Source organism: Betta splendens, chromosome 6, assembly GCF_900634795.4.
Source record: "Betta splendens chromosome 6, fBetSpl5.4, whole genome shotgun sequence".
Taxonomy (NCBI): domain Eukaryota; kingdom Metazoa; phylum Chordata; class Actinopteri; order Anabantiformes; family Osphronemidae; genus Betta; species Betta splendens.
This window is the reverse complement of record NC_040886.2, coordinates 8,282,136-8,305,611: the sequence shown is the minus strand read 5'-3', so window position 1 is coordinate 8,305,611 and position 23,476 is coordinate 8,282,136. Positions and strand designations below refer to the sequence as shown.

The following is a 23,476-nucleotide window of genomic DNA, read 5'->3' as shown; positions in this document are numbered from 1 at the left end:
AACGGGGGACCACAACTAATCACTCCCATCTCATTTTATTATTTATACTCCCACAGCTGGGTGAGGGCCGACCGTTTGATCAATCCTCCACTCCCTTCTTTTATCAGCAACGAGCCGCTGCCACTACCCGCTACCCTAAATTATTCAACTGGGCCTGCTTTGTTGTTAATAGCGGTGATCATTCTTGCTTAAACGACATAATGTATGCGCTGACAGCCAACAGTGATACAAACCTGTCCCGAGGGACACAAATCTATCAGCGGCGGAGCGTCTATCTGCCACATTACAGATTCCAGGCACCAGTGAAGCGCAGGCAAGTAAAATACACTCAACATGGAGACCCGCGGAAAAGGCTGGTTCCACAAGGCCGGCGCCGTAAATGATGAGGCGCTCCCTCTACGGCCGATTCCCAGTGAAATACAGCCTATGTCTAATATTTAAAGTGCTGCTCCTCTTTGGGCCTTTTTTTAAAAATGGCTAAATCCTCCATTTGAACGTAATTGGAGTGATTCCAACAAATTCACATAAATGAACAAAGATTCAAAGATAAGAGTTTAAAGGATTAGTCCGGGCGAGTCTTTGAATTAAGTTGAACTATTTTTATAACAATAACAGTCGAGCTGCATTTGGAGTCAGAGGCTGCCAGGAATGAATTTATGTTTGTTAGCATCGCGAATTGTCGCCTGGACGTCTTTTCCATCTGGCTGTTTAGCTTTCCTTTAGTGAGCTCCTCCTCGTGGGCAGTAAAAGGTCACGTCTGCGTCCACGCATCTGTGGTTCCTCCTCCGTCGTTCGTTTGACTCCGTCGACCCCGAGGGAGCACCGTTAGCCGCTAGCCGTTAGCCGTTAGCCGCTAGCCGCTGCCAGGTGTGGTGTCTCTTCCGGTGCAACCTGAGAGCAACGGAGCGCTTTGCAGTGCACGGTGTTATAAAAAGACACTGATTAGAAGCACGACAGCTGATAATTAGCCACCGGAGCTGTCAAACGCGTGAAGCCGCTTTGTGTTCTGCCATATTGCTTTTCTCTTCTCTACTACAGTCCGGCAGGCACATCAGAGGCGTGTTCGATGCTTTGAAGCCTCAGAACAGAACGACAACACAAATCTCGTTGTCGTTGTAGCATGCGGTTACTGTACTTCACGCTCCATATGGCGCGTTACATAAACACGAACGCTGATCTTCCTGTAGCGCTCACTAAACTCCTGCCAGCAAAGTTTGGATCAGCTGCCGTAGCTGTTTATGAACGCGCCTTCCATTGGCTTCCACGTGGTGTCACAGCCGTTTCCTTTCGCCAGCAGGCCTTCAGCATCGCTGTTTTCCCACTTAACAAACCCACATTCAGTTTTGAGCTTGTTTCTTCTGATTCACAGACTGTTTTCCTTTTTTATGAGTGGCTTAATGCCATAGAATAATGTCAGCGATGCAAGTGTCTGAGCCGTGTCTTAACCACTTTTATTTTGAAAGTCTTGTCTTTACCTTCATGTCGGGTCTTCTTCAATGGACTCAAGAAAGAATTAAGTGTCAGTTTATTTTGAAAAATATACTGATGCAACATGTTCAAAGGCTCATGGATGAAGCGATGTGCTGCTTTCCTCCCTGTGGAAGATGGGACCAAGTGTTCTTCATTAGTGGTTGCTGTAACTGGTTTCAAAGGGAGGAGGAGGTACCACAGCGGCCTTCCCCATTCAACGGGTGGAGGCGCCACGCTTCGCACTGATTCGCCCATTAAACACCGACACGTTACCCCCGTCTCTAATCTCAACAGCCCGCGTGACCCCGTTTAAGAGCCGAGGGCGTAAAGACCCCATCGCACGGTGCGTTTCGTCCGAAGAAAGGAGCACAACTGGGCGTTGGATGTCGTGACTTTCCTGCGTGACAGCGATCAGACGTCCCGCTCTCCTTTTAGCCTATTTAAATGCGAGCCTCGCCACAAAGCACTGAGCACACTTGAGTCAATAAGCCAGTTAGCGGCAGGGAAAGTAAAAAGAATTGAATCTTGACTTATTTAATGGGGGATTTGGTGTGGCAGGTCAGGGGGTGTAATCCGGGAGATTGGACACTGATTCTTTAATCGAGTGCCTCGACAGTACATCTTCTTCCCCCTGCGTGATTTTGCTCTTGTGAAATCGCCTCGCTCGCGTAGCCCTGAATTTCAATGCACCCCCTCTGCTTGTTCAAACCCCCCCCCCCTGTTTTTAAACTGTTGCTGCATTGCAACCGAAATGGAGATGAGGTTACAGTGCGAGAGGAGCCCGGCGCTCATTAACCGGACAAGCAGACGTTTGTTAGCGAGCAGCCATTAGCTTAACACCGCGCGTTGGGAAGCTGCAGAGGCTGCGACGCTGGGTGGCTGGGTGCCATGCTCAGGTCCCAGCGGTGCAGCGCAGCTCTCGTTGCGGCAGCGGCTCGGGTTTATTTCTGCACAGCCGGCGCCTTTCGGAGGCTGTGCAGAGCCCCGAGAGACACTGCTGTGGTTTTTTTATGGACACCGGCGACATCCGCCTGCTAGGAGAAACCGGGAGTGCAGCGATGGGGCTGCGGAGGCCTCCATGTTATCCAATCGCATCCAAGGAGCACGAGGAGTGAGCAGGAAGGAGGAATCGTTTATACAGCGCGAGTCAGACGAAGATGAATCCATCCCCGCGGATCTCCCCCACCCCGTCCCCAGATCCCCAACCCAGTAATTTCCAGGCCCTGTGAAATTATCGTGGCTTTCAACACTAATGGAAGCCCGGCACATTCATTATTCAGTCCAGGAAACACAGCGTTGCAGAGCGTCAAGGGACCCATGAGTTATTGCTCAGCTTGAGCTGAGCTCAGATGAGGAGGGGAGTGACACAAGTCCACTGGACTTTCCCCGTCTCCGTCGTCCTCCCTTTATGTCCCCTCTCGCCCGCCTCCGTCCGTCGGCACCAGACGCCCGGCGATGGGTGTACTGTGTCGCTGCAGACAGGATGACAGACGGTCCCGGCGCTCCCGTGTCACCGCAGCGTTTGACCGCAGACAGCCGTGACTGCTTCCCCTGCGTTACGGCTCCTCCGGGAGCGCCGCTCGATTTATGAGGCAAAGCAGGGGGAGGAATTCAACAGGGGGGCGTCTGAAGGATGGGGGGGTTGACTGACCTGCAACCAACACATGGCCAGAAACAGATAGGCTTGATACGCCAACATGCCCCCACTTGTGCTCCGGGTGAAGTGACACCGAGAGCGGCGCTGCTGCAAGCCGAGCCAATCAACACAGTTATTCCACACTGCAGACACATCACAGGGAATTCCAGCAATGCACTCAAGCCTCCTTGATTTCCAGTGTCTAGACCCTGGAAGGCTGCTGCGACTTAGGTTGAAAGAGCAAAAGGGGGGGAAACACCCACATTAGAAACGAAGCACAGATTCAATAACACAACGTCTAGAAACATGACCCATGATGTGTAGTGTTTATAAGGATCCTTGTGTCCGTTTAGCACGCTAACGATTAGCATTTCTGGGATAGGACGTCATTTGCAAAAGCTCATTTGTTTTAAACAGCGGATAGAAAAAAAACAGCCCACCTCTACACGGACCCAGTCTTTTTGTCAGCCGCGTTAGGAAAACAAGCTAAAAAAAAAAACGATTCTTGAGATTCGGGGACTACGGCAAACAAGCCAGGGATTTTCCGTTCCCCCGACTCTGCCGCGCTGCAGAATCAAACGCAGCCCGGGAATTGAGCAAATTATTCTGCTGATGGTTAAAAGGAACCCAATACAAATGGTTCAACTTGGCAAAGCAGGAGCACATGAGCAACGCAAGCGGAGCAGGAGGATCCAACCTGCTCGTCTGAGGAGCCGCTTCCTGTTTCCCGACGCACGCTGGCAGGTTCTTAAATTTGAACTAGTCATCCGTCGAGCTGCGTAGCGCAAACATCGGCGCGGAGCGAACAAATTTAGATGCATGTGAGCGATGTCAAGTTTATTGGGGATAATTGAATATTCTTGCCTGTGACTCTTTTCACTGGCAATTTAGAACGCCGGGCGAAAAGTGACCCAGTTAATTTGATCAGGAATCTGAAAGTTCAAGATACACAGTGAGGCGTGAGCCGCATGGCAAAGAGTCTGAGGGGATGCTAATGAGGAATAATTTAATGAGACGCGCGTATAAGCAGGAGATCGTACGCGCGGATGCTGCATTTGGTTTAACAAAAGCCTTGGATGAGGATGAAAGGAGTAAGTTGACTTTCTTGTGGCCCAAGTGTTTGGAGAAAAACTCACATACTTAGCAGCGAATTAAAATAATTGTGTTCTGTATAAATATATAATAGGGACATTTGTATAAAGCATTTTATCAAAGGGGTCTTAAGTCCATAACCTCAAATGTGGGAATAAATAAATATGGGAATAAAAGCCTTGTTTTCACGCTCTATAGTCCTAAATTGTTACACTGCGAGTTCAATATGGATGTGAAAGCTCTTGAACTGCTTCACAGCTGGACGTCAGCACTTTGACTCCATTTTCATTTCAGATCCAGTGAACTGGAACACAGCACATGCACCGATGCTCGGCATGTGCTGATGCAGGGTTCCTCTGATCCATAACCTCCATGTAGCGGACTTTAATTAGAGGCAGGCTTCGAAAAAGAGGCGTTTTGTGCGCATTTGTTGCTTTAAACTGTGCCATTATTGTTTGACCCGCGATTCAATTATCATAATGGCTCCGCTCGCCGATAATAATCTTAACATTTTACTCACACGCGCGAGCACGCGCGCGCACAAAACGCAGCGCGGTGCACTTGCTCCGCCACTCTGTGAACCCTCCTTCCCACGATCCGCCCACCATCTCGGGACTGGAGTCACGTGTCTCAACGCCTAGTGTCTCTCTGCCAGCCGACACCGCCACAAGTCAAACTCACCCTGCGAGCGGAGGAGAGAGAGAGAGAGAGAGAGAGAGCGGGATGATAAACGGAGAGGTGGACGCGGACAGAGATCCCCGGCGACGCCTGCGGACTACAATGGAGCGCGTTCAATAGAGGATGCGCCGCGTGGTGATCCGAAATGCGCGGCGCGTTCCCCGCAGAGGGCTGAGCATGACAGGGCGTCCGCACAGGACGGGGGATGAGATCCACGCTGTTTCGGAGACGCGTTCCCAAGCAGACCGCCTGTGAGCCGCGGGACCCGAGGAGTGCACGGGGCGCGGGCGCGGAAAACGGCCCCGCAGCGCCTGGACTGTGCGGTGTGAAGTGAACGCTTCCTTTTTTTTTTGTCCACGTTTTTTTTTTTCAATTGGTCGGACGTCCGCGGTCCGCACCATGAGGGCTGCTACTGCGAACGCCGTCGCGCTGCTCTTCCTCTGCGCCCTCGCGAGCGTTTTCTACGTGTGGAGCGCGCTCGAGAGCCGCTTGGAGCGGCACAAGCGGAGGTTCTCGGCACCGGGCGCCGGCTCCTTCGCCCACGGTCTCCCGGCGGACCTCTCCGCCAAAACTTTCCGGGCTCTGCTCGCCGTCCCGGCGGCACAGAGACCGCACAAAGCCGAGGCACTCAATCTGACCGATCACACCGCCTCCGCAGGAAGCCGGGATTACCATGAGAATGGGGATAACAAGGGGTCAGCGCAGAGGGACGGCCCGGTCAAGTTAGGCTCCCCGCTGGAGGATGGGATATTTTGGAGCGATTGGCTGGAAGAGCTCCTACCCGAGGGCTTCACGGAGGAATATGCCCAGGCGTGGCGAGCCAGAGCCAGGACCTGCCGGATAGTGAAGCTGGAGCCTGGATGCGGCAGGATATCCAACCAGCTCGCCACGTTCGCAGACGGAACCAGGGCGTGCGTGCGCTACGGAATAAACGCGGATCAGGTGCAGGGGGAAACTTTGACGTATTACCTCGCCGCTTTGCTGGGCGTCACGAACGTGCCGCCGCTGGTTCTGTCCCAGCTCGACGGCGACGGCGAACAGTGGGCGGCCGTGCGCGCGCGCGTGGCCAGTTTACAGTGGAGCGACCGAGCTGTGGTTTCTCTCACCGCGTGGGTCTCCAACCTAACCGGGGCGGTGACGCCCGCGCCGCTCCGGCAGGAGAGCGGCGGGCTGCACCCCGCGCTCGGGGACCTCTGGAACAAGACTACGCGGGAGCTGCTGGAGTTAATGCAGTGGAGCGACCTGATTATTTTTGACTACCTGACGGCAAACTTCGACCGGCTCGTCAGCAACCTGTTCAGCCTGCAGTGGGACTCGCGCGTAATGGAGCGGGAGACCAACAACCTCCTGAGAACGCCCCGCGGTGACCTTGTGTTCATCGACAACGAGGCGGGCCTCGTGCACGGCTTTCGGGTGCTGAGCATGTGGGAGAAGTACCACAACACGGTGCTGAGCTCCGTGTGCGTGTTCAGAAAAAGGACCACGCAGCGCGTGGCGGAGCTGCACCGGCGCAGAGACGCCAGGACGAGGCTGCTGGAGCTCTACAGAGACAGCGAGCCTCTGTCTGTGGAACTGGGGTTCCTCTCGGACGAGCACGCCGGCGTTCTCCAGGAGCGGATAGACCGATTATACAAACACATTTTGCGCTGCAAGAGCAAATACGCGCAGCCGTGAGCGTGGAGCGCGCGCGCGCGGCGTAATGAGCTGAGCGAACGCGATTGACACACCTGTGCCGGACTGACGCGCGCCACACAGCGCTGTCTTGCCTATCCAGCTGAACTACCTCCAGTGAACAGAATGTGTTGCCTACTTTATAAATAAGTAAATTTCACACGTGTTTATAAGCGCTTAGATTTCCACTCAGCCTCATAGAAACACGACTGAGGCCAGTTTATCCCCTCTCACTCCACTCCACTCGTACTGAATAGGAACCACTGTAAAGACTAGGCTCTGTCTAATGCAGCCCTCCGTGTGTGTGTTTGGACTCTTGCCTTGTGTTCAGTGATGATAAACTCCAAAGCCTTAACATAAGTTGACTCCTAAATCACTGCATTTCTGTTGACTTGTCTCGCTTTTCTTAGAGAGTCGTTTTGCACAGTCGCATCGTCACAGCACCTGCACTCTTGTAATTGTGTTGGATTGCCTTAAAGTCACAGGTGTATCATATCCACTGTACATGTTGTAAATAGGTTGTTGACGCTTCACTAATTTAATGTGCATTGTAACATTCCAACCCCCCCTCCTTTCTTTGGATAAATACACTGACATTCAACTGAACCGTCGTCAGGTTGTGTTGCTTTTCGTGCCCTCTGTGCTTTAGCGGCGTTATTAGAGCCGATCAAATATTTACCTCCGTTGTGTGCTGCGCAGGGATTTTTCAGGCCGTCTTGTAGTGGCACACTGTTTCCCAGGAGCCAGGCTGTCAGCCACAGGCGTGCTACAACAGGGTTCTCTAATCCCTTTTATAAAATCAGCCGGAATGATGAACTAAAGGAGACAAGTGACATCGTTTGACATGCTTCGAAGAGGCTTTCACTGTTTCTGAACTGTGTCAGAATTTCCCCCTTTTTCTAGCGCAGCCCGTAATCTAAACAGTCCGAGCCCGGGTGTCTTATTGGTTCAGTGTGTTCGGCTGAAAAGTAAAAAAAAGTACTTCAGAGACCGAATCCACAACTATCAAGGGCTTTGCTCTCAGAGGATTTAATTGTTAGCAGTTTTTCAGATATTGAATTTTGAACAGGAAAAGTTATAGAAGGGAACATTTCCCGGCACATCGCCTGGAGGTCAGCTGTATATTTTTGCCTTTTACTTAATGCTTTTGCTTCCCACCATGACATCAGTCTGTATTTGAGCCCTGTGGGAGTATATCCTTACGCTATGAGATCTGCCAAGGGCCCGGCTCTACATCTGATTCCAGGTTCCAAACTCACAAGCACATCAGAGGGAACGTCACTGATCAAACTTTTTGAAGCCCTAATTCCTTCCAGGCTCCCGCTAGCCCTCACCTCATCTGGTTCCTTTTACGGCGTTTTCATATAGAGCCAAACTCCAGGGTGCCCCAGCTTCACGGAGCGGGACGAGCGAGCGGCGACCGGGTCGTTTTTCGATTTGTCGCATTTCACGGAACCCGTGCCTTCGAGCAGGTGCTCCTGGAGGCCTTTTTTTTTTACCCACGCTGCTCGCCTGCCGCAGCGCTAATAGGGACTCGGGGATCAATAGGAGCACCGAGTGCTGCGCGGAGGGTGGTGGGGGGGGTCACGTTAACGCACTGATTGCCGGCTGCGGGTGCAGGGTCGGCGTGGACGCGAAGGCTGCACTCGCGGCGCAGGGCTCGGCGCTCCGAGGATATCTGCTAATGCCGAACGCTAGCAAAGAGATTTACGGCGCGCTGCAGACACGCGGGGATTAAACACAATGCTGAGGCGAGGCCTGCATGTCTGAACTAGCCTCGCAACCCTTCCTCCCGCCACGCACCGTTTCCCTCCCCCCCCTTCCCTGACTTCCCCCTCCACATCTCACCCTTCTGCCAGGCATCTGCCTTCCCTGTTAGCATCGCTGTCAACTTCATTTGTCAGATAAGTGGAAAATGAAACTTTCACTTTCCTAATTGGTTTTTGGGCCGTCTCTCTTTTTTTGTGGATTCCTTCGCAGAGAAAGCAATATTTTAACAAGGGACCCTGGCAGCTGCAATCACACTAATGGCGGATATCAAAGGGGCTGTTTAATCACCCTCCCTAACCGGTCGCACATGTTCCTCCTTCGCCCTTCCTGCCTGGCTTATTTCAGATCGCCCCACAAACTCCCAAGTCCCCCCAGAAGCAACAAATCTTGCTGCACTCGGTGACACGGTCTAATTAATGCAATGTGTCCTCGCCAGTGGCACCAGAGCTGCGGGTTATTATGGGCCACAGGGCCCGTCGTTATTCGGCATTCTAAAAGTCACGCCCCGATGCTTGTGCACCAGATGTGCTCGTTTCCAAGCGAAGGGGTCGGAGGGACGCGGCCGGGGGCCCTCGGCAGGCCCCGGCACGGACCCCAGGTACTGGAGCTGATCTTCCTCCCCCTTTGTGCGCATTGCAAACATTCCAGAGGAGCTGAGGGAGGATCATCTCCATGGACACAAACACACACGGGCGCTCCTCCGGCAGGCGGGCGTAAGGAGTCCCAGCTGTGTTCAAGGGAAAGATCGAAGCACAGATCCTAGCATGAGCTTCCACTAATGAAATAGCGTCAGGATTATCAGTGGGTTTTATTAAAGAGGAAGCTGCTGATATTGAACGCTTTAACCAAAACCATTTTTGGGGGAGATTCTTATTACTGCAGCTTTATTGCTTGGAGTTTAATGAAAAATCAATGTCACTATCATGTTGGCCAGATCAATACAAGTCCAAGACAATTGGTTAGTCTATCGTAGCTTAGAGGTTGGTAGATGTGTGAAGCCTAATGAATCTGACTGGTAGCATCATTATTATTTGCTTTGGGCTTAACATAACATGTTAATACATGAGCATCAGAAGACAAGAGGTTCGTCATGTTCTGACAGAACCTTTCCCTTTCTAAGCCAACAAGCTTGTGGGTATGTGGCTGTGTATCGATCTGACAGACAATAAGAGGAGCCAGGCGCACACTTTCCCCCAAAATGTCAGGGCTTTTCTTTCAGCCGTTGCACAGCTTACAGAATGTTGGATTCTGGGTAAAAGGTTGCATAATGCGAAGCAGAAGCGACAGCGTTTGCGACGCGCACACAGAGCAGTGGATGTTTTGCCAGACGCCAGGTGACTAACCGACTCGGGCTGTCGCTCTCCCGGCGGACCTGCCATGAGCGAGCGAGTGGATGGACATAATTGGCATTCTTTCATGGCTACACAGTGCAGAGGACTTCCTGCGTACGACTGAATGATTTCATTATGAAACATGGCACACACTGGGGGGGAGAGTCACTTAGTCACAGCCGAGCGACCGCGGGCCATGAGGGGAACCGGGGGCCCCGGGGCAGAGAATGCGGGGGCTCTGGCAGTGATAAAGGCTGCACATCTTCTGCCTGGGGAGCTGGCACAAAGCCTGGCTTTGTCCAGAGCGCGGCTGCAGGCATAAGGTCAGAGCCTTTTAGCCAAGGCAAACTGGAAGGTAACGGGCGACAGAGACGGGGAGCTTCACGCATCGCAGTTAATAGGAGGAGAAATAATCTGCGTCTAACGCGGTGACCTTTCATGTTTCCATCCCAGCACGAACGTCTGAATGGATCTAAAGATTGGCTCTTTCTTTGTCCTCGCCTATTATACAGATGTGAAAATTGGCTGGCTTAGTTTCAGCACAAGTTGGGATCTGCGGGCGGACGTCATGTTTAATCACAGGTTGCCAGTCGACCTGTGTAGTAACATCTGGATGCGGACGGAATGAAAAACGGAGGAATTAGGGCAAGTCGGGAAATAAAGTCAGAAGTGACGTGGGTGAAACCGGACGAGAGACGACAATAAACCTCAGTGACTAATTCCCGCGTCCAGCTGTTCTCTGTGGATGCAGTGAATGCAGATTATGGAAAAGATTACGCCCTGCTTTTCTATGAATAAGGTTTTGCTTTGGTTCTAGCGGCTCCTCTGTGATAGTCAGACCTTTGGATCATAAAACGTGTGCCCTCATTAGCAACAGCACAGTAGCCACCGCCTTGACAGGCAGACTCCGAGATCTACATATAATCCATGAAACCGTTTCGGAAAACAACAACTGTTTAACCTCAATTTGGATTCCCTCTATTTTCTCCTAATGCGATTTGCTTCATGCCAGTCATAGCATACATAAAAATAAATCCCGATTAATTTCACCACTTAATTCCATCCTATTTGTTATGCCTCATTCCTAAAGCTGTGTCTCCAAAATGTCAGACCGTAGCCTGCAGGAAGCCATGAGCCTGGAACATCCTTATTTCACTGTATTCCATGACAAGAATCGGTCTGCTGGCATATGTCACATTGTGAAAAAACATGAGGTTCGTGTGTTTGCTACGAGTCTACTGGAGAATTTTGGACAATTTACAATCCCATTGCACTTCATTCCGGGCGGGTCTTGTTCCTGCTGTAAGTCAAACGTGGCAGATGAACGACCTCAGCTCAGTAATGACATCATGTGAGGTGCAGACCTTGTTGCATGCTGTACAGTATGTTGGATTGTTGGCTTCCTCCGTGTGACGCCTGTTGATGCACCAGTACAGCCAGGGGACCGGTTTCGAGTACACGCTGCTCGGCTCATTTGCATCTGGGTTCATCTCTATGTAAATCTGAATTAGTATGCTCATGGAAAATGGCTGTTTTTCTAGACGTTTTCTGGAAAGAACAACGGGTCCCAGTCATTGGGGAGATAATCTACCACCTTAATGCTGAATGTGAAGAGGGAGATTTGGGCTGCAATTAAGACGATTCTGTGCAAATATTGCGACGGGAGGTAAAATGACGTTGGCTCTAGAGTTCTTTAGTGCAGCTTTTGCCCTCATATGTTTCTCAGCGTGCTCTGACTTCACAAATGAGGGGCTTTGTCCTCCCAGTGCCTGAAGTGCAGCAATGATCAATACGGCGAAGTGCAAGAGGACGTGTAACACCTGATGGCAAGCGACGCAGAACATGCTGACACAGCACATTCCCGCTCCCCGCCGGCCGACCTATCGCCCTCTGGACGCTCGCGGAGGCCGCGCGGAGGCCGCGTCCCGTCGACGCAGCCGCTTTCAGAATCGTAAGACAAAACGGCCTCGCGAGCGCTCGGTAATTCGCTCATTTCTATGTAAATTGCACCCCCGCGCCACCGAAGGAGGCCGTTGCGTCGCGCGAACGGCGAGGCGGCAAACAGGAGCGCGGCCGCGACGCCGGCGTGATTAAAGGCAGAGTCACCGTAGTCAATCAGCCACGCGGCGGCGGGTTGGTGGAGCACCGGCGGGTCCGGGGGGGTGACGGCCAGTGGTTTTGGGCGGCTTCCAGCTGCCGGGGAGGAAGCGGCCGAGTCTGCTCTGTCACGCGCTGGTGAAGGTGAGCTGACATTGGGTAATATCGGATAGCGACCAACTCGGAGAAGTATGAAAGTGCGACATAATTACATACATAATACAAGCTAATGAAGGTTATGTGATTTCAAGGCTGTGCTACTTAAGGGGTTTATAAACTTGGGCTCGGATACAGATCTTGGCAGCGCTGCAGCCTGGGCAATTTCAGCTCTCGGGGACGTTTTTATCCCGTCTGTCCTTGAAAAAAGAATTTCTTAATGGCACTGCTATTTTGAATTACCCTAAGAAAAATGGGCTTCCGAGTGGCTCACTTCGGACGACGACGCGGCGCCATTGTTTTCTCTCCTGCCGGCGCAAAATCCGGCTTTAATTGAATGACCTTTTCACCAGTCGGCCGGCGCAACGATATTTGCTCCTTTGCCCTAATAAACCGCATGGAAATGTGACGAGGTCAAGCTTCTATTTTTGGTGTCCGGCGAACGCCGGCGAACAAATGTGCTACAGTGCGAAGCCAGAAGTTCATGTTAGTGCGGTGAGTGTGGGACAAAGTGGGAACAAGAGGCAGGAAAAGGCAGGTCTACAGACGCAGTCGTGAGGTATTTTCCCGTCTTTTATGGAAACAATTTAATTGCAGGTTATCGCAGACAGACGCGCTCTTCCCTTCACACCTGCAACCTGACTCATGCTTAATAACAACCCTGAGACGTCCGGCCGCCCACGCCAGCAGCCACAGCCATTATGCTGCACTGCAGGGTGAGGCGGCGGCGTCTAGCGCCTCACGACACCCTCACATTACCTGAGCCAAAAGAGGAAACAATGCAGGGTGGAGCGGCTGACTTCCTTCCACGTATAACATTATACTGCCGCACGTCCTTTTGGCAAGGCAGGAGAAACGGCGAAAGCGATAAACGCAGGACACCGACAGACGAGGTAAGTCACAGGAAACGCTCAGGCGTCCTGTTGTCCCGCTATCAGATTTCATTCCTTTCCTTTTGTCTCCTTTCACTCAACTCCACTTAATTCCTCCAGACTCGTCCTCCTCGTTCTGTTTCATCACATCTATTTGGTTTGTGCAAATATTTGCCCATGCAAAATCCTGTGTACATTGATTGATCGAGGGATCAGGCGAGTTATGAAGACATCTTCCACAAAATCAATGCCACTGAAAGAGAATCTAAATCTTTTCCAAGATGCACAGCCCTCCGTGATGTAGCGCTGCCACGAGGCCCATGTGTAGAATCATTTCTCATTTAGATTTTTTCTTTTTCATTCATTCAATTTTTTTAAACCACCTCACTCATCTAATAATTCATGGGACACTTGGGCTTTGGAACATATATCACCGCGAGCAGCAATTGTATAAAGTATGAGGTGTATTAGCAAGATGCAAGGGCTGAAAATGCAACATATTAATGTAATGTCTGCCATTTGTTATTTTAGTTTATTACAACTACAGTGTGCATCACTATCCAGATCAGTTACCAGATAAATACAGGCAAAACGTTTTTGAGTCATTGAAAGCTGTTTTGTTCAGAGAGAGAGAGAAAGACACACATCGTGCAGCTTAAACCCAACATCTGCTCTCACTGACCAAACAAATGGAGGAGCGCGTGGAGCGCTGGGACCAGGCAGCCAGATGGGTCGCTCGGAGCGGGTCGGCCCGGAGCACGCTCCGGCAGCGGCGGCGCTGGGGCGGGTCGTGACCCCGGCCTCGTCTTCTTTTCACGACCCTTCAGCCTTTTCAAAAACGCTCGTCTCCGGACACGCGAACCCGCAGCCTCGCGTCCCCGGCTCATTCCACGACTCAAAGACCCAGCGCTCACACGCAGGACACCGGACCCTGGACACTGGACCCTGGACAGGACGAATCCATCAGCTTTGGTGGCTGTCACCGTGTTCCCCTGCATAGGCACAGGGGGGTCCCGGAGTGACCCCCCCCCTCCCCCTCCCCCTCCCTCTCCCTCTCCATGCATGTGCCCTCCTTCGACCCCTTCCCAGGTGCTCCCATAATTCACCGGGCCTCAAATCCCACGCGAGCATTCCTGGACTCCACAGGCAGATGAGCGGCGGGATTTATGGGCCGCCGACGGCCAGCGGGGGGAGGAGCGGAGGCCGCGGAGGCGAAAGGGCTCACTTCAAAGCGGAGGAAGCGTTTGTTGTTGTCGTCTCGCTGGTGCGCACATATGCTCAGCCCCCCCCCCCCTCGACTCTGACAGCTGGTTTACAGGTTTACACGCCGCAGCACAAACAGTTATCTTAACCTCCGTTGTCTGTTCGGCAGCTTCGCGGCCGCGTCTTGCGTCTCTGTTTGTTCGCAGACAACGCTGGGCCATTTAAAAGGCACTTATTTGTCAAAATTTCAAAGGTGACCCTTCAAAAGCCGCCTCCGAGCTCCTCTCTGCTGCACCTGCATGAAGCCTCCCCCTCGCTCCTTCTGCTCCATTAGAAGTCGCCGGCGTGACGTTGCATAGAGCATTATACGGGTGTTGTGTTGCAGGCGCGCGTGGAGGTGATGGAGGCCGTTCCTCTGAGCCAGATGTGTAATGAACCCTGCCTCGCCGCTGTAACACGCGCCCTGATTGATCACAAATAAAGGCCATTTAGCGCGCGAGGCTCCTAACGATGCCATGACGTGACATTTATAACCCCGCGGAGCTGCTTGTTCGTTTAAACGCTTGTCCTCCGCCCACTCCAGCCACCCAGGAGGAGAACGGAGCCACGCGGGGACTCGCGTACAGATTTCACAGCTCCCTTTTATAGAAGACGGCATATATTTTATTATATTTCTGGCAGCAGCCTTAAAATGTCCGACTTGTCTGTTTCAGTTGCTAATCTCCTTTTCTGTTTTAAGCCTCAAAAAGAATTTCTCCTTTGAGTTTTCCACTGCTATTCATTGTTACTGGGGAAAGCTGATGTAAGTTGTGGCTGTCAGTCCCAGTAACCAGGGCGATCCAAAAGGCTCCAGTCCTCCCACTGTTTAATCAGACCACTGCTTGTTCACCCTCCCCGTTCTCATGGCCTGGCCTGCCAACTAAACCCGGGCCAGGCCATTAATGAACAACGGCATCAGCATCTTTACTTTGGTCCGTGAGAAAGTTTCAAGAAGCTTCAGAAAATCTGCACTCACCTTTTACGCACTTTACATTTTTCTAATCATTTATATTACATTCAAAAAACAAATGTCTGATTTTCAATATTGTGATTTTTTTGCAGTAGAGATGGGTTTATTCACGTCTAGTTGCTTTAATTACTGTTGAGCTCCACAACTGGACTGGGCAGTGAACAGGATTGACTGGAGGCACATACAAGATCCTGATCCAGGCCGTGAAGTCCAGGGAGCTCCCAGAAGACCTGGCAATGAAATTAAATAAGGGGACTAATATAAAACAGCCTTTACAGCTTTGACTGTTCCCAGCAGCACAATAACCGCAGCACTATAAAACGTTGGAAACCACCAGGACTCGCTGGAGGTGACTGTTGGGCCAAATTGAGCAACGAGGGAAAAGGTCTGGGAGGTGACCAGGAACCTCGGAGTCATCAGCGGCGACTGCAGAACCTCACAAAACTCTCCACTCAGTTAGAACTAAAGAAGTGTTAGAAGTTAAAAGTCCCAGAGAATCTTAACTAAAAAGCTTTAAATCCGAACTGTGGTGTCGCTGTATATATAGGTCTGCTGCATGAGCACCTCTCTAACCTCAGCTTTTCAGTCACCGCAGTCAAGCTACAAATGTGTGTGTGTGTGTGTGTGTGTGAGTGTGTGCGCATGCGTGCGTGTGTGCATGCTTGTGTGTGTGTGTGTGTGTGTGTTGTTCGTGTGTATGTTTGTGGTGCGGGCGTGTATGTGTATGTGCGTGTATGTGTATGTGCGTGTATGTGTATGTGTGTGTGGTGCGGGCGTGTGTGTGTGTGTGTGTGTGTGTGTGTGTGTGTGGGGTGCGGGCGTGTGTGTGTGTGTGTGTGTGTGTGTGTGTGTGTGTGTGTGTGTGCGTGTGTGTGTGTGTGTGTTGTTCGTGTGTACGTTTGTGGTGCGGGCGTGTGTGTGTATGTGCGTGTGTGTGCGTGTGTGTGTGTGTGTGTGTGTGTGTGTGTGTGTGTGTGTGTGTGTGTGTGTGTGTGTGTGTGTGTGTGCGTGTGTGTGCGTGTGTGTCGCTGGCCCTGAAGTGACACGCTGAGGGTATAAATAGAGCAGGCCCACAGATCACTGTGCCAGACAGAATGTGGCATCTGCTGTGCTGGGAGTGCAAAGTGTTTGAGAGCCTCTAAACCCGTCTCCATTCCTCTCCTCTCCCCGTGCGCTCCCGTCGTTCCTCCTCCTCGGTCCTCTCTTCTCCTGTCAGCTCTTTACCTTCGTCCGCCCTATTCCCTTTTCTCTCTCTCTGTCTCCCTGCCTCAGCAGACCCCCCCCCTCGTCACATGCCGCCACACATCTGCTGCCATGTGTTGAGTGTTGTGGAGCGGTCCCACTTTCAATATAAGCTGCAAGATCCTGTTTCCAAACACGCGGAGGAAGTGGAGGTGCTGGAGATGGGAACGGGGGCAGCGGGAGATGGAAACAAAGGAAGCAGCAAAATGGCACAAATTGGCCCGGCAGTGATTAACATCAAAGCCTCGACTTCGTATTTACCGCGCGGTCCCAGCTGCTATACATGCTCCGCGTTAAAGCAGTTTAATCCCCAGAGATCGCGCAGCGCGCGAGGCGGACGGCGCCGCTTTTATCTATCGCGCTCCCAAAGTCGTGGTGATTCTCTGCAGGTTATTTGTCACCCGGAGCGGATTATCAGTCGAACCGATGCAGCGATTCATTTCCCTGCTCTCGGTAAAGCCGTTATTAAGCGAGCGCAACCTCTCTGCCCCCCCTCCGCCTCCTTGATGTCACGTGATCGGACAATCCGTGGCACGCTCGCGCAGGAATGCGCTTCCAAACAACTCCACGCCCACGTGCGTCCGCTCGTCGCACTCAATCAAGGACGAGTTCCTCCCAGTGCTATTGTACTTGCTGTAGTAATCATCTACTGCGTTTTTTTTATTATTTATTTCCCAGCACTTAATCTCATAATCTGCTTTTACTGTGACTAGTTGTGTATTCCCTCAAACACGGGGAACAAACAGGCAGCACGCGCTCTCACGCACACTCTCCCAGTGTCAGACAAATTAATAAGCAGCTTAACTGTCTTTAGATTCATCCATTCTTTCCTCCTCCCTCCCTTTGTGCGTTTCCTTCTACATCCTCCCCTCAGTGACGGGTCGTTTGTGTTTGCTGACGTCCACCCTCCGGCCGTTCCAGTAGTTGTTTTAAGAGTTGACACTGGAAAAGGAGCTCCTCCCGTCGGGAAGACGAGGGACTGTCCGGCTGTCAGTCAGTCGGAGAACAGCGGCAGGTCATCCTTTCATCCTTTTGTTTGCTCTCGCCTGTGAAGACGAAATTCAATCTTCATCCTTTCACTCGGGTTCTTCCACGTCACCCCACCCTCTGCTCAGGCTCCACGCTTCTATGAGCATCTTATTCCTTCTGCCCACTCCATCTGACTCACACACACACACACGCACACACACACACACGCACGCACGCACGCACGCACGCACGCACACACACACACACACACACACACACACACACACACACACACACACACACACACACACACACACACACACAAAAGGCTACTAAACTTCAGCTGGCCTCAGGAGCAGCTTTCTGAACAGTGATTAAATATGATTCCTTTTTTGCCCTTAAATCTGTAATTACCACAGAGACGCAGCCAACTGGAGTCTCACACCATCTTCTTCGCTCGTTCTGCAATTTTCCACTCGGGCAAAAACAGAGATGAGTTCTGACTTGACTGACGGGTGCAGCGTTACCTTAATGGATGCTGGGCTTTAATGAAAGGACACAAATGACTTTACTGGAGAGGTTGGTTTTCGTTCTTAGGTTCTCTCTGGTTTTCCCTCATGTGGAAGCCCTTTAAATCACCATCAGCACACTTGTTTGGCAGTCTCGTAAAATAATTTCTTGCCAACTGGAACAGGCCAGTGTTTAACTATTCAAAGGTGTTGCTCAATCTTTCCTCGCATTCCGTGGCTGTTTCGCTAAATAAACACACCCTAGAGATCTTTCGCCATTTCTGGGTCCCGGACAATCGGGCCGGGGCCTCGGAGGAAGCGCTCCAGGGACTTGGAGGCCTGGAAAGCTTTTAGCACGGCCATTCATCCTGAGAACTTTCCAGGGCCACAGCAGTGCCAGGATGCCATACGTCAGGGTGCACAGAGGAGCATTGTGACCCAGCGCCCACGTTCAGGGGCCTGTGGAGAGGGACCACACAGGAAAACACTAAGAGTCATTGTTGTGTATCGCCAGCAATCTGCACAGCGTCCTCAGCGATGATGTCACGGAAAATGGTGGTCCAGCTGTGACTTAGCACGAATGGCTGTTTTCTACTCTGCAGATTTCAATGGCGAGCACACTCTTAATGCCGCGAACGGGGCCAAGGCTCCTTCCTCGGACAAACCTCTCATTGTGAAAACACTGGATCGGTCCGTATCCGACAGATTTGAACCGGATTACAAGACACAGGCTCTTCTGTCAACGCACAAACACGCAGGTTCCCTCAAATGTAAAGACAAACACGTCGTCTCGTTATTTCATGACTCAGCGTTCACGTTAAAGCAACGTGACCGGTGTCATCGATGTTCGCACGCAGCACCTGCGCGTGACTTCAGCGACAGTCGGTGGACGCGGAAAAATAAATCATCAGGTGCAGAAGAAGCAGCCGGAGTGTCTGTACAGTACCACATATTCAGCCCGCACGCTCCCACTCAGCTCTGTTCTCACAGCTTCGTCTCAAGGTCTCTCTTGGCCATTAAAACCAGCAGTAGATTTAAGGATAATCTCTTTCTAAGATAATTGCTCCAGTCTGTAACTTAACCTTTTCATCTTCACATAAGAAGTCCTCCTTCCTATCTTCAGCCAACAAACCCCTCCCACGAGGTCCACAACGCTGAGGTATAATCACAATAGGCCATATACAGTAAAAGGCCCACTTCTAATGCAGGTCTTCAGACTAGAGCTGTATGTTCCACTGTTAGATCCATACCACCTAATATTTCCCCCCCCGTGTAATCAATGCATGAAAGCGAAAAACAACCACGAGTTTAATTGCTTCCGCGCGGTGAGATTTGGGACTCATCGTGTTACCTGAGCGATATTGCCGCCGTCCCCTGACGCTCTGTTTCTGCAGGTGGAGGCGCGAGCGGCGCCTGAGCCCCCGCAGGAGGCGGGCGGCGGCGCATCAGCGCCCTGAGCCCGGCGGTGGGAGACGGTCGCCGTGGTCACAGGCTGCGTGGAGGACGCTGATAAGAGCAGCGCTCGCGGCAGGAGGAGGGGGGGGGGTGTCGAGGGTGACTCACCGCTTCACCCGCTCCGTGCGCTCGGCCCCCGCTTCATGCCTCCATGCTGCTCATCTGATTCTGGGGCGTCCACGTTGAAGAAGAGCTGCACAGATAGGTTTGCTTCACTGGCAGAATGTCTCTATGAAGCTATTTACATGACAAAATAAAGAAAACACCACCACCCATCCTCAACGCTCCCATCTGATTCATTAGCTCAGTTCTTACGATGCAGTGGAGTACTCTTCTAATCATTTTGTCCATTAGGCACCACTCTCATGGGATTATTGATTAAATGACTTATTGATGGACGGATGCAGCCTCAAAGCTGAGTATTGATTTTGTTTTTCTAGGGAATGGAGGACAGAGCCAGAAAGACATTTTGTAACTCTTAATACCCTCCAGCAGGATAACGCATTGTGATTAATATGTTACCCTTTTAAGTGAAAGGCCATATTCATACTCTGTCAGAGCTGGCAGAATACGGACACAGCTCCATATTACTGTAATCCACATGTGGCACTCTGGCCATAGAAACGAACCCCCCCGATGGATCACCCTCACATCTGACTTACCTGAGCCACATGGTTGGAGGCATCATTCACAGCCGCCACCCTCTGTCATCAATTGTTCATGAGAGAGTGCTCAAAACCCATTTTCCCCCAACGTGATGAAAGAGAGAGGAAAGGAAAAGAGTGGAGGAAGCAGATGTTGAGGCAGAAGGAGAGTGGAATTGTGATTTCTTTACGCTAGTTGGGACTTTTACTGATACTGAACGTTAATACAGTTTGATTATATTTATAATAGAGGTTATATGAAGAAATATGAAACTAAGGCTTGGGCGAATTATTTTTCTGACAGACATTTCAGATTAGGATTTGGTTAAAGGACTTTTCAAAGTGTAAATACCCATTTTACATGTCTGGTACTTTGAAGTTTTGCCATTGACTGTAAATTAGATGTCACTCATAACTCCTATGATACGAGTCCCACAGTATAATGGCTAATCTCTAGCGCTGTAATTGCCCGAGGTCGCTGGAAGGTCGGGCTATAATCAGCATCAGATTATCAGATTAAAACAGGGCATAGCATGTCTTCATAAAGGGTTAACCTATTTTTTTTTTATTCATGATGTTTTCAAGCTTCTACTGACTTAACGTGCCCACACACAGACCTTTGAAGCATTTCCTGTCATTACTGAGTAACAAAGAAAGGTTCAGCCTAAAAGCTTCATTGTGGCAGTCTGTGATAATAAAAATAATAATAATCCAATATACTTTTTCTTTGCATACTTAAGCAAATGCACAAACAGGATGTTGATTTAACGTTGTTCCAAGAGGAAAAATCCAGCATATCTGTTTATCTCTGTCCTCTGGATGTCTCCTCCTTGGACATGCTGTGCCTTCTTCCCTCACCTGTAACTCGATGTTCACTGCCTCTGATCAGACCTGACAGCTGTCCTTTCCCCGACTTGCCCTATAAACAGAGAGTGAGAGAGAGAGCGAGAGCGTGAGAGCGAGCCAGAGAGGATCAAATAGTGAGCAAAGGCAGCACCAAGGGCATGTCCCAAAGCAGTAAAAGCAGTCATTTAGCTGCACCTGAGTAAAACCGCGATGAATCTGCTTCAGTCAAAAATCAGGATTCATATATTTAAAAATATGAAACAATAGAAATATAGATTTTATTTCAGGTTGCACCGTAATGACAGGTTGAGCTGTGCAAACCTTCATGGAGAGGGCAAATGAGGATCTGGGAGACAAAAATAATGACGAGTGAAGTGGAACTTCCGCTCAAAACCAACAGCTGAACAATAAAACAAGCACTAACTGAAGCATTAGGTAAGCGTTTTCTGTCTGCTGCGCTCGGCTGCCAAAGCTCCCCCCTCCTCACTCTTGGCTGGCATTTCTGAGAGCTCGGTGTTCTTTGCATGCACAGGCTTTTCTGAGTTGTAGAAAAACACAATTTGGGTAAACACATTTAGCTCCTTTTGCTCGTCACATTTTGTTTCCCGACAAAATCCCTGGGTAGAGGAAGAAGAAAATTGAAATTCCTATCAGCATCCACATATTGTATTTATACTGAGCGCTTATTCTAACAAATTGCAAGTCAATGAGCCTTTTAATTGTTTTCCACTTTATGCAAGTGCTAGATAATGCTGTTCTGAAGAGCCTAACTTTATAAAATGTGCTTCAAAATGTCAGATGACCATCAAACCTTAATAACATGACGCTGGACGTGTTGCTGCTGTGACGAGTTTGGAAAAACACATTGAGCTCTTTTTGCTAACTACAACTCAACAAAATGAGACATCTGCTACGATTAAATGGCCTCTGGAAGCACAGCTCCAGCTCTAATCGTCGCGTCAGCGTGGCCTAAGAAGGCTCATTTGATTCTCTGAAATATGTTTAGATTGAGTCATCCTTCCTGTTTATAGTCTTATAACAAATCCAGCGATCCGCTCCAAAAACGGCTCACAAACTCGAGCAAAGACCTGCAGCATCACCGTCCATATCAAGTAGATGCTAGAGACTTGGAACATGGCTTACGGTTATTTATGGTATGCCATTCAAATCAGAATAACAGTCAACAATTATTTGCCAAACACTGCTTGTGTGAAGCTGAGCTCAATAGCCTCTTTAGATCTCTCCACAGAGCACAGCTCATTTTTCCTCTCTCTCTCTCTCTCTCTCTCTCCCTCTCTCTCTCTCTCTCTCTAGACCTCTAATCCTGCTCCATTGTCTCTGGATGCCGCTTTACGGAGGGTGAGGACGTGAACAGAAGGGGAAAGCAGACATTATAATTAGAAAGTCCCCTATTAACACTGGTGGTAAAATTCACAGTGTTTACTCTTCCACCTGAACCTTTCGCTATATAAAGATGATTTTCTTCAGCCTTGAAGCTCTTGTTGTCATCATATAATAAAACAAATATATGCATGACCAATGGCAAGCACATCTTTTAACACCATTAAAATGCAAAATGGAAAAATAAGTAGCAGATAGTAGTGATTACAGCCCATGTCAATACTGTATTGTTTTGCCTAATCTCAAAAGAAATTTGTCTCTTTCCCAGGCCTATGGTGTATTAATACTAATGTTTACTAATTTACATCAATGTATATGAAATTACATTGTAAGGTTAGTGGCTAAGATCAAGATCAATTATGAGACGGATACACAAAATGTAAAGTAATTTACTGAAATAAATGAGGTTATGTCGTGTGATAATAAAGGACAGTTTCACGACTGATTACTTGAAGTCACTGCACATTAACATGTCACTGACTCAAATGGTATGAATGGTATTCTTTTTTTTAGCTATGCTGCCTATTCAATTAATATTTATGCCTTTATGTATTTATGAGGTAACATTTCTTTTCACACACGTTAACTGTAGTGAAACTTAACTGAGGCCTAAAGATTTGGCAGTGACACACATTTCAGGCTGAAGCCCAGAAAAAAATGTGCATCAGTGGAGCATATCAGGACAAAGGTTCAATACTGTAAATATCGATTCTTTTACTAAATCCTATTTGTCTGAAATGTCTCGTTGCCATCATGCTGAAGTTGGGTCGAGAATAAACGGTTATAAACAATGAGAACATTTGCTTTTAACATTATGAGATTGTTTTTTATGAAATATTTGGGAATTTTGGATGCTGCTCGATGCTCTAAGAACCTTATGCAGCGCTCATATATAGAATGAGTGTGTGTGTGTGTGTGTGTGTGTTCTGGCATGAATCCAGAAATCTCACCCAACAGGACTCAGACCTTCAGTTTACGGCCACTAACACACTTGGAAAGGGTTTTCAAACAGCATTAAAACCAGCAGTGTCTGCAGCACAACAATGTGTGGCAGTAACTTTGAAGTGTGACTCTGTGGCAGGTGGTTTTTGGAAATGAACAGCTGGAAAATAACCACATACTGTACGGCCTCAGAAAGAGTCAAAACATATTTGGAAACATCTGGTGGCTTTTGTGGATTGTATGGAAACTCTACCTACACTGTTCCTGGATCAGATATGAAAACAGTAAATGCAAATATACAATCCTGTATAAAATCTCTTGAAAAATTTTTTTTTTTCACTTTCTACTTGTTTGTGGGCTTGTGGGAAAATGCAGTGTTTTTACCTCAATTTAAATAAATTTAAAAGGTCGTGTGCAAAAAAGTGTTTGAACGTAAAGCGTGACTGATACAGTCGCTTCTCCGTCCAGTCTTGCCTGTGGTTT

General features: G+C 49.7%; 1 protein-coding gene and 2 long non-coding RNA genes across 5 annotated transcripts; 2 read left to right on the top strand and 1 right to left on the bottom strand.

Moving 5' to 3' along the window:
- Positions 1-4,856: 4,856 nt before the first annotated feature.
- Positions 4,857-6,564, top strand: fjx1 (four-jointed box kinase 1). Its single transcript, XM_029154764.3, has one exon. It carries the CDS (start codon positions 5,276-5,278, stop codon positions 6,548-6,550), a length of 1,275 nt encoding a protein of 424 aa, XP_029010597.1. The 5' UTR covers positions 4,857-5,275; the 3' UTR covers positions 6,551-6,564.
- Positions 6,565-12,645: 6,081 nt separating this feature from the next.
- LOC129604205 (uncharacterized) lies at positions 12,646-22,211 on the top strand. Its single transcript, XR_008694900.1, has 3 exons — positions 12,646-12,794; positions 19,100-19,365; positions 21,965-22,211. It is a non-coding gene; the product is annotated as an uncharacterized LOC129604205 (long non-coding RNA).
- LOC129604204 (uncharacterized) lies at positions 15,957-21,968 on the bottom strand. Of its 3 annotated transcripts, none has more exons than XR_008694898.1 (4): positions 19,823-21,968; positions 19,057-19,353; positions 17,611-18,164; positions 15,957-17,386 (listed from the first exon to the last, which is right to left on the bottom strand). It is a non-coding gene; the product is annotated as an uncharacterized LOC129604204 (long non-coding RNA). The 3 variants fall into 3 exon arrangements; XR_008694899.1 differs by lacking the exon at positions 15,957-17,386 and having other exon boundaries at positions 17,415-17,739; positions 17,966-18,164; XR_008694897.1 differs by lacking the exon at positions 15,957-17,386 and having other exon boundaries at positions 17,418-18,164.
- Positions 22,212-23,476: the final 1,265 nt, after the last annotated feature.

Excerpts from the sequence above, each read along its gene's own strand:
- fjx1 (XM_029154764.3), top strand. The coding sequence starts at position 5,276 with ATGAGGGCTGCTACTGCGAACGCCGTCGCGCTGCTCTTCCTCTGCGCC.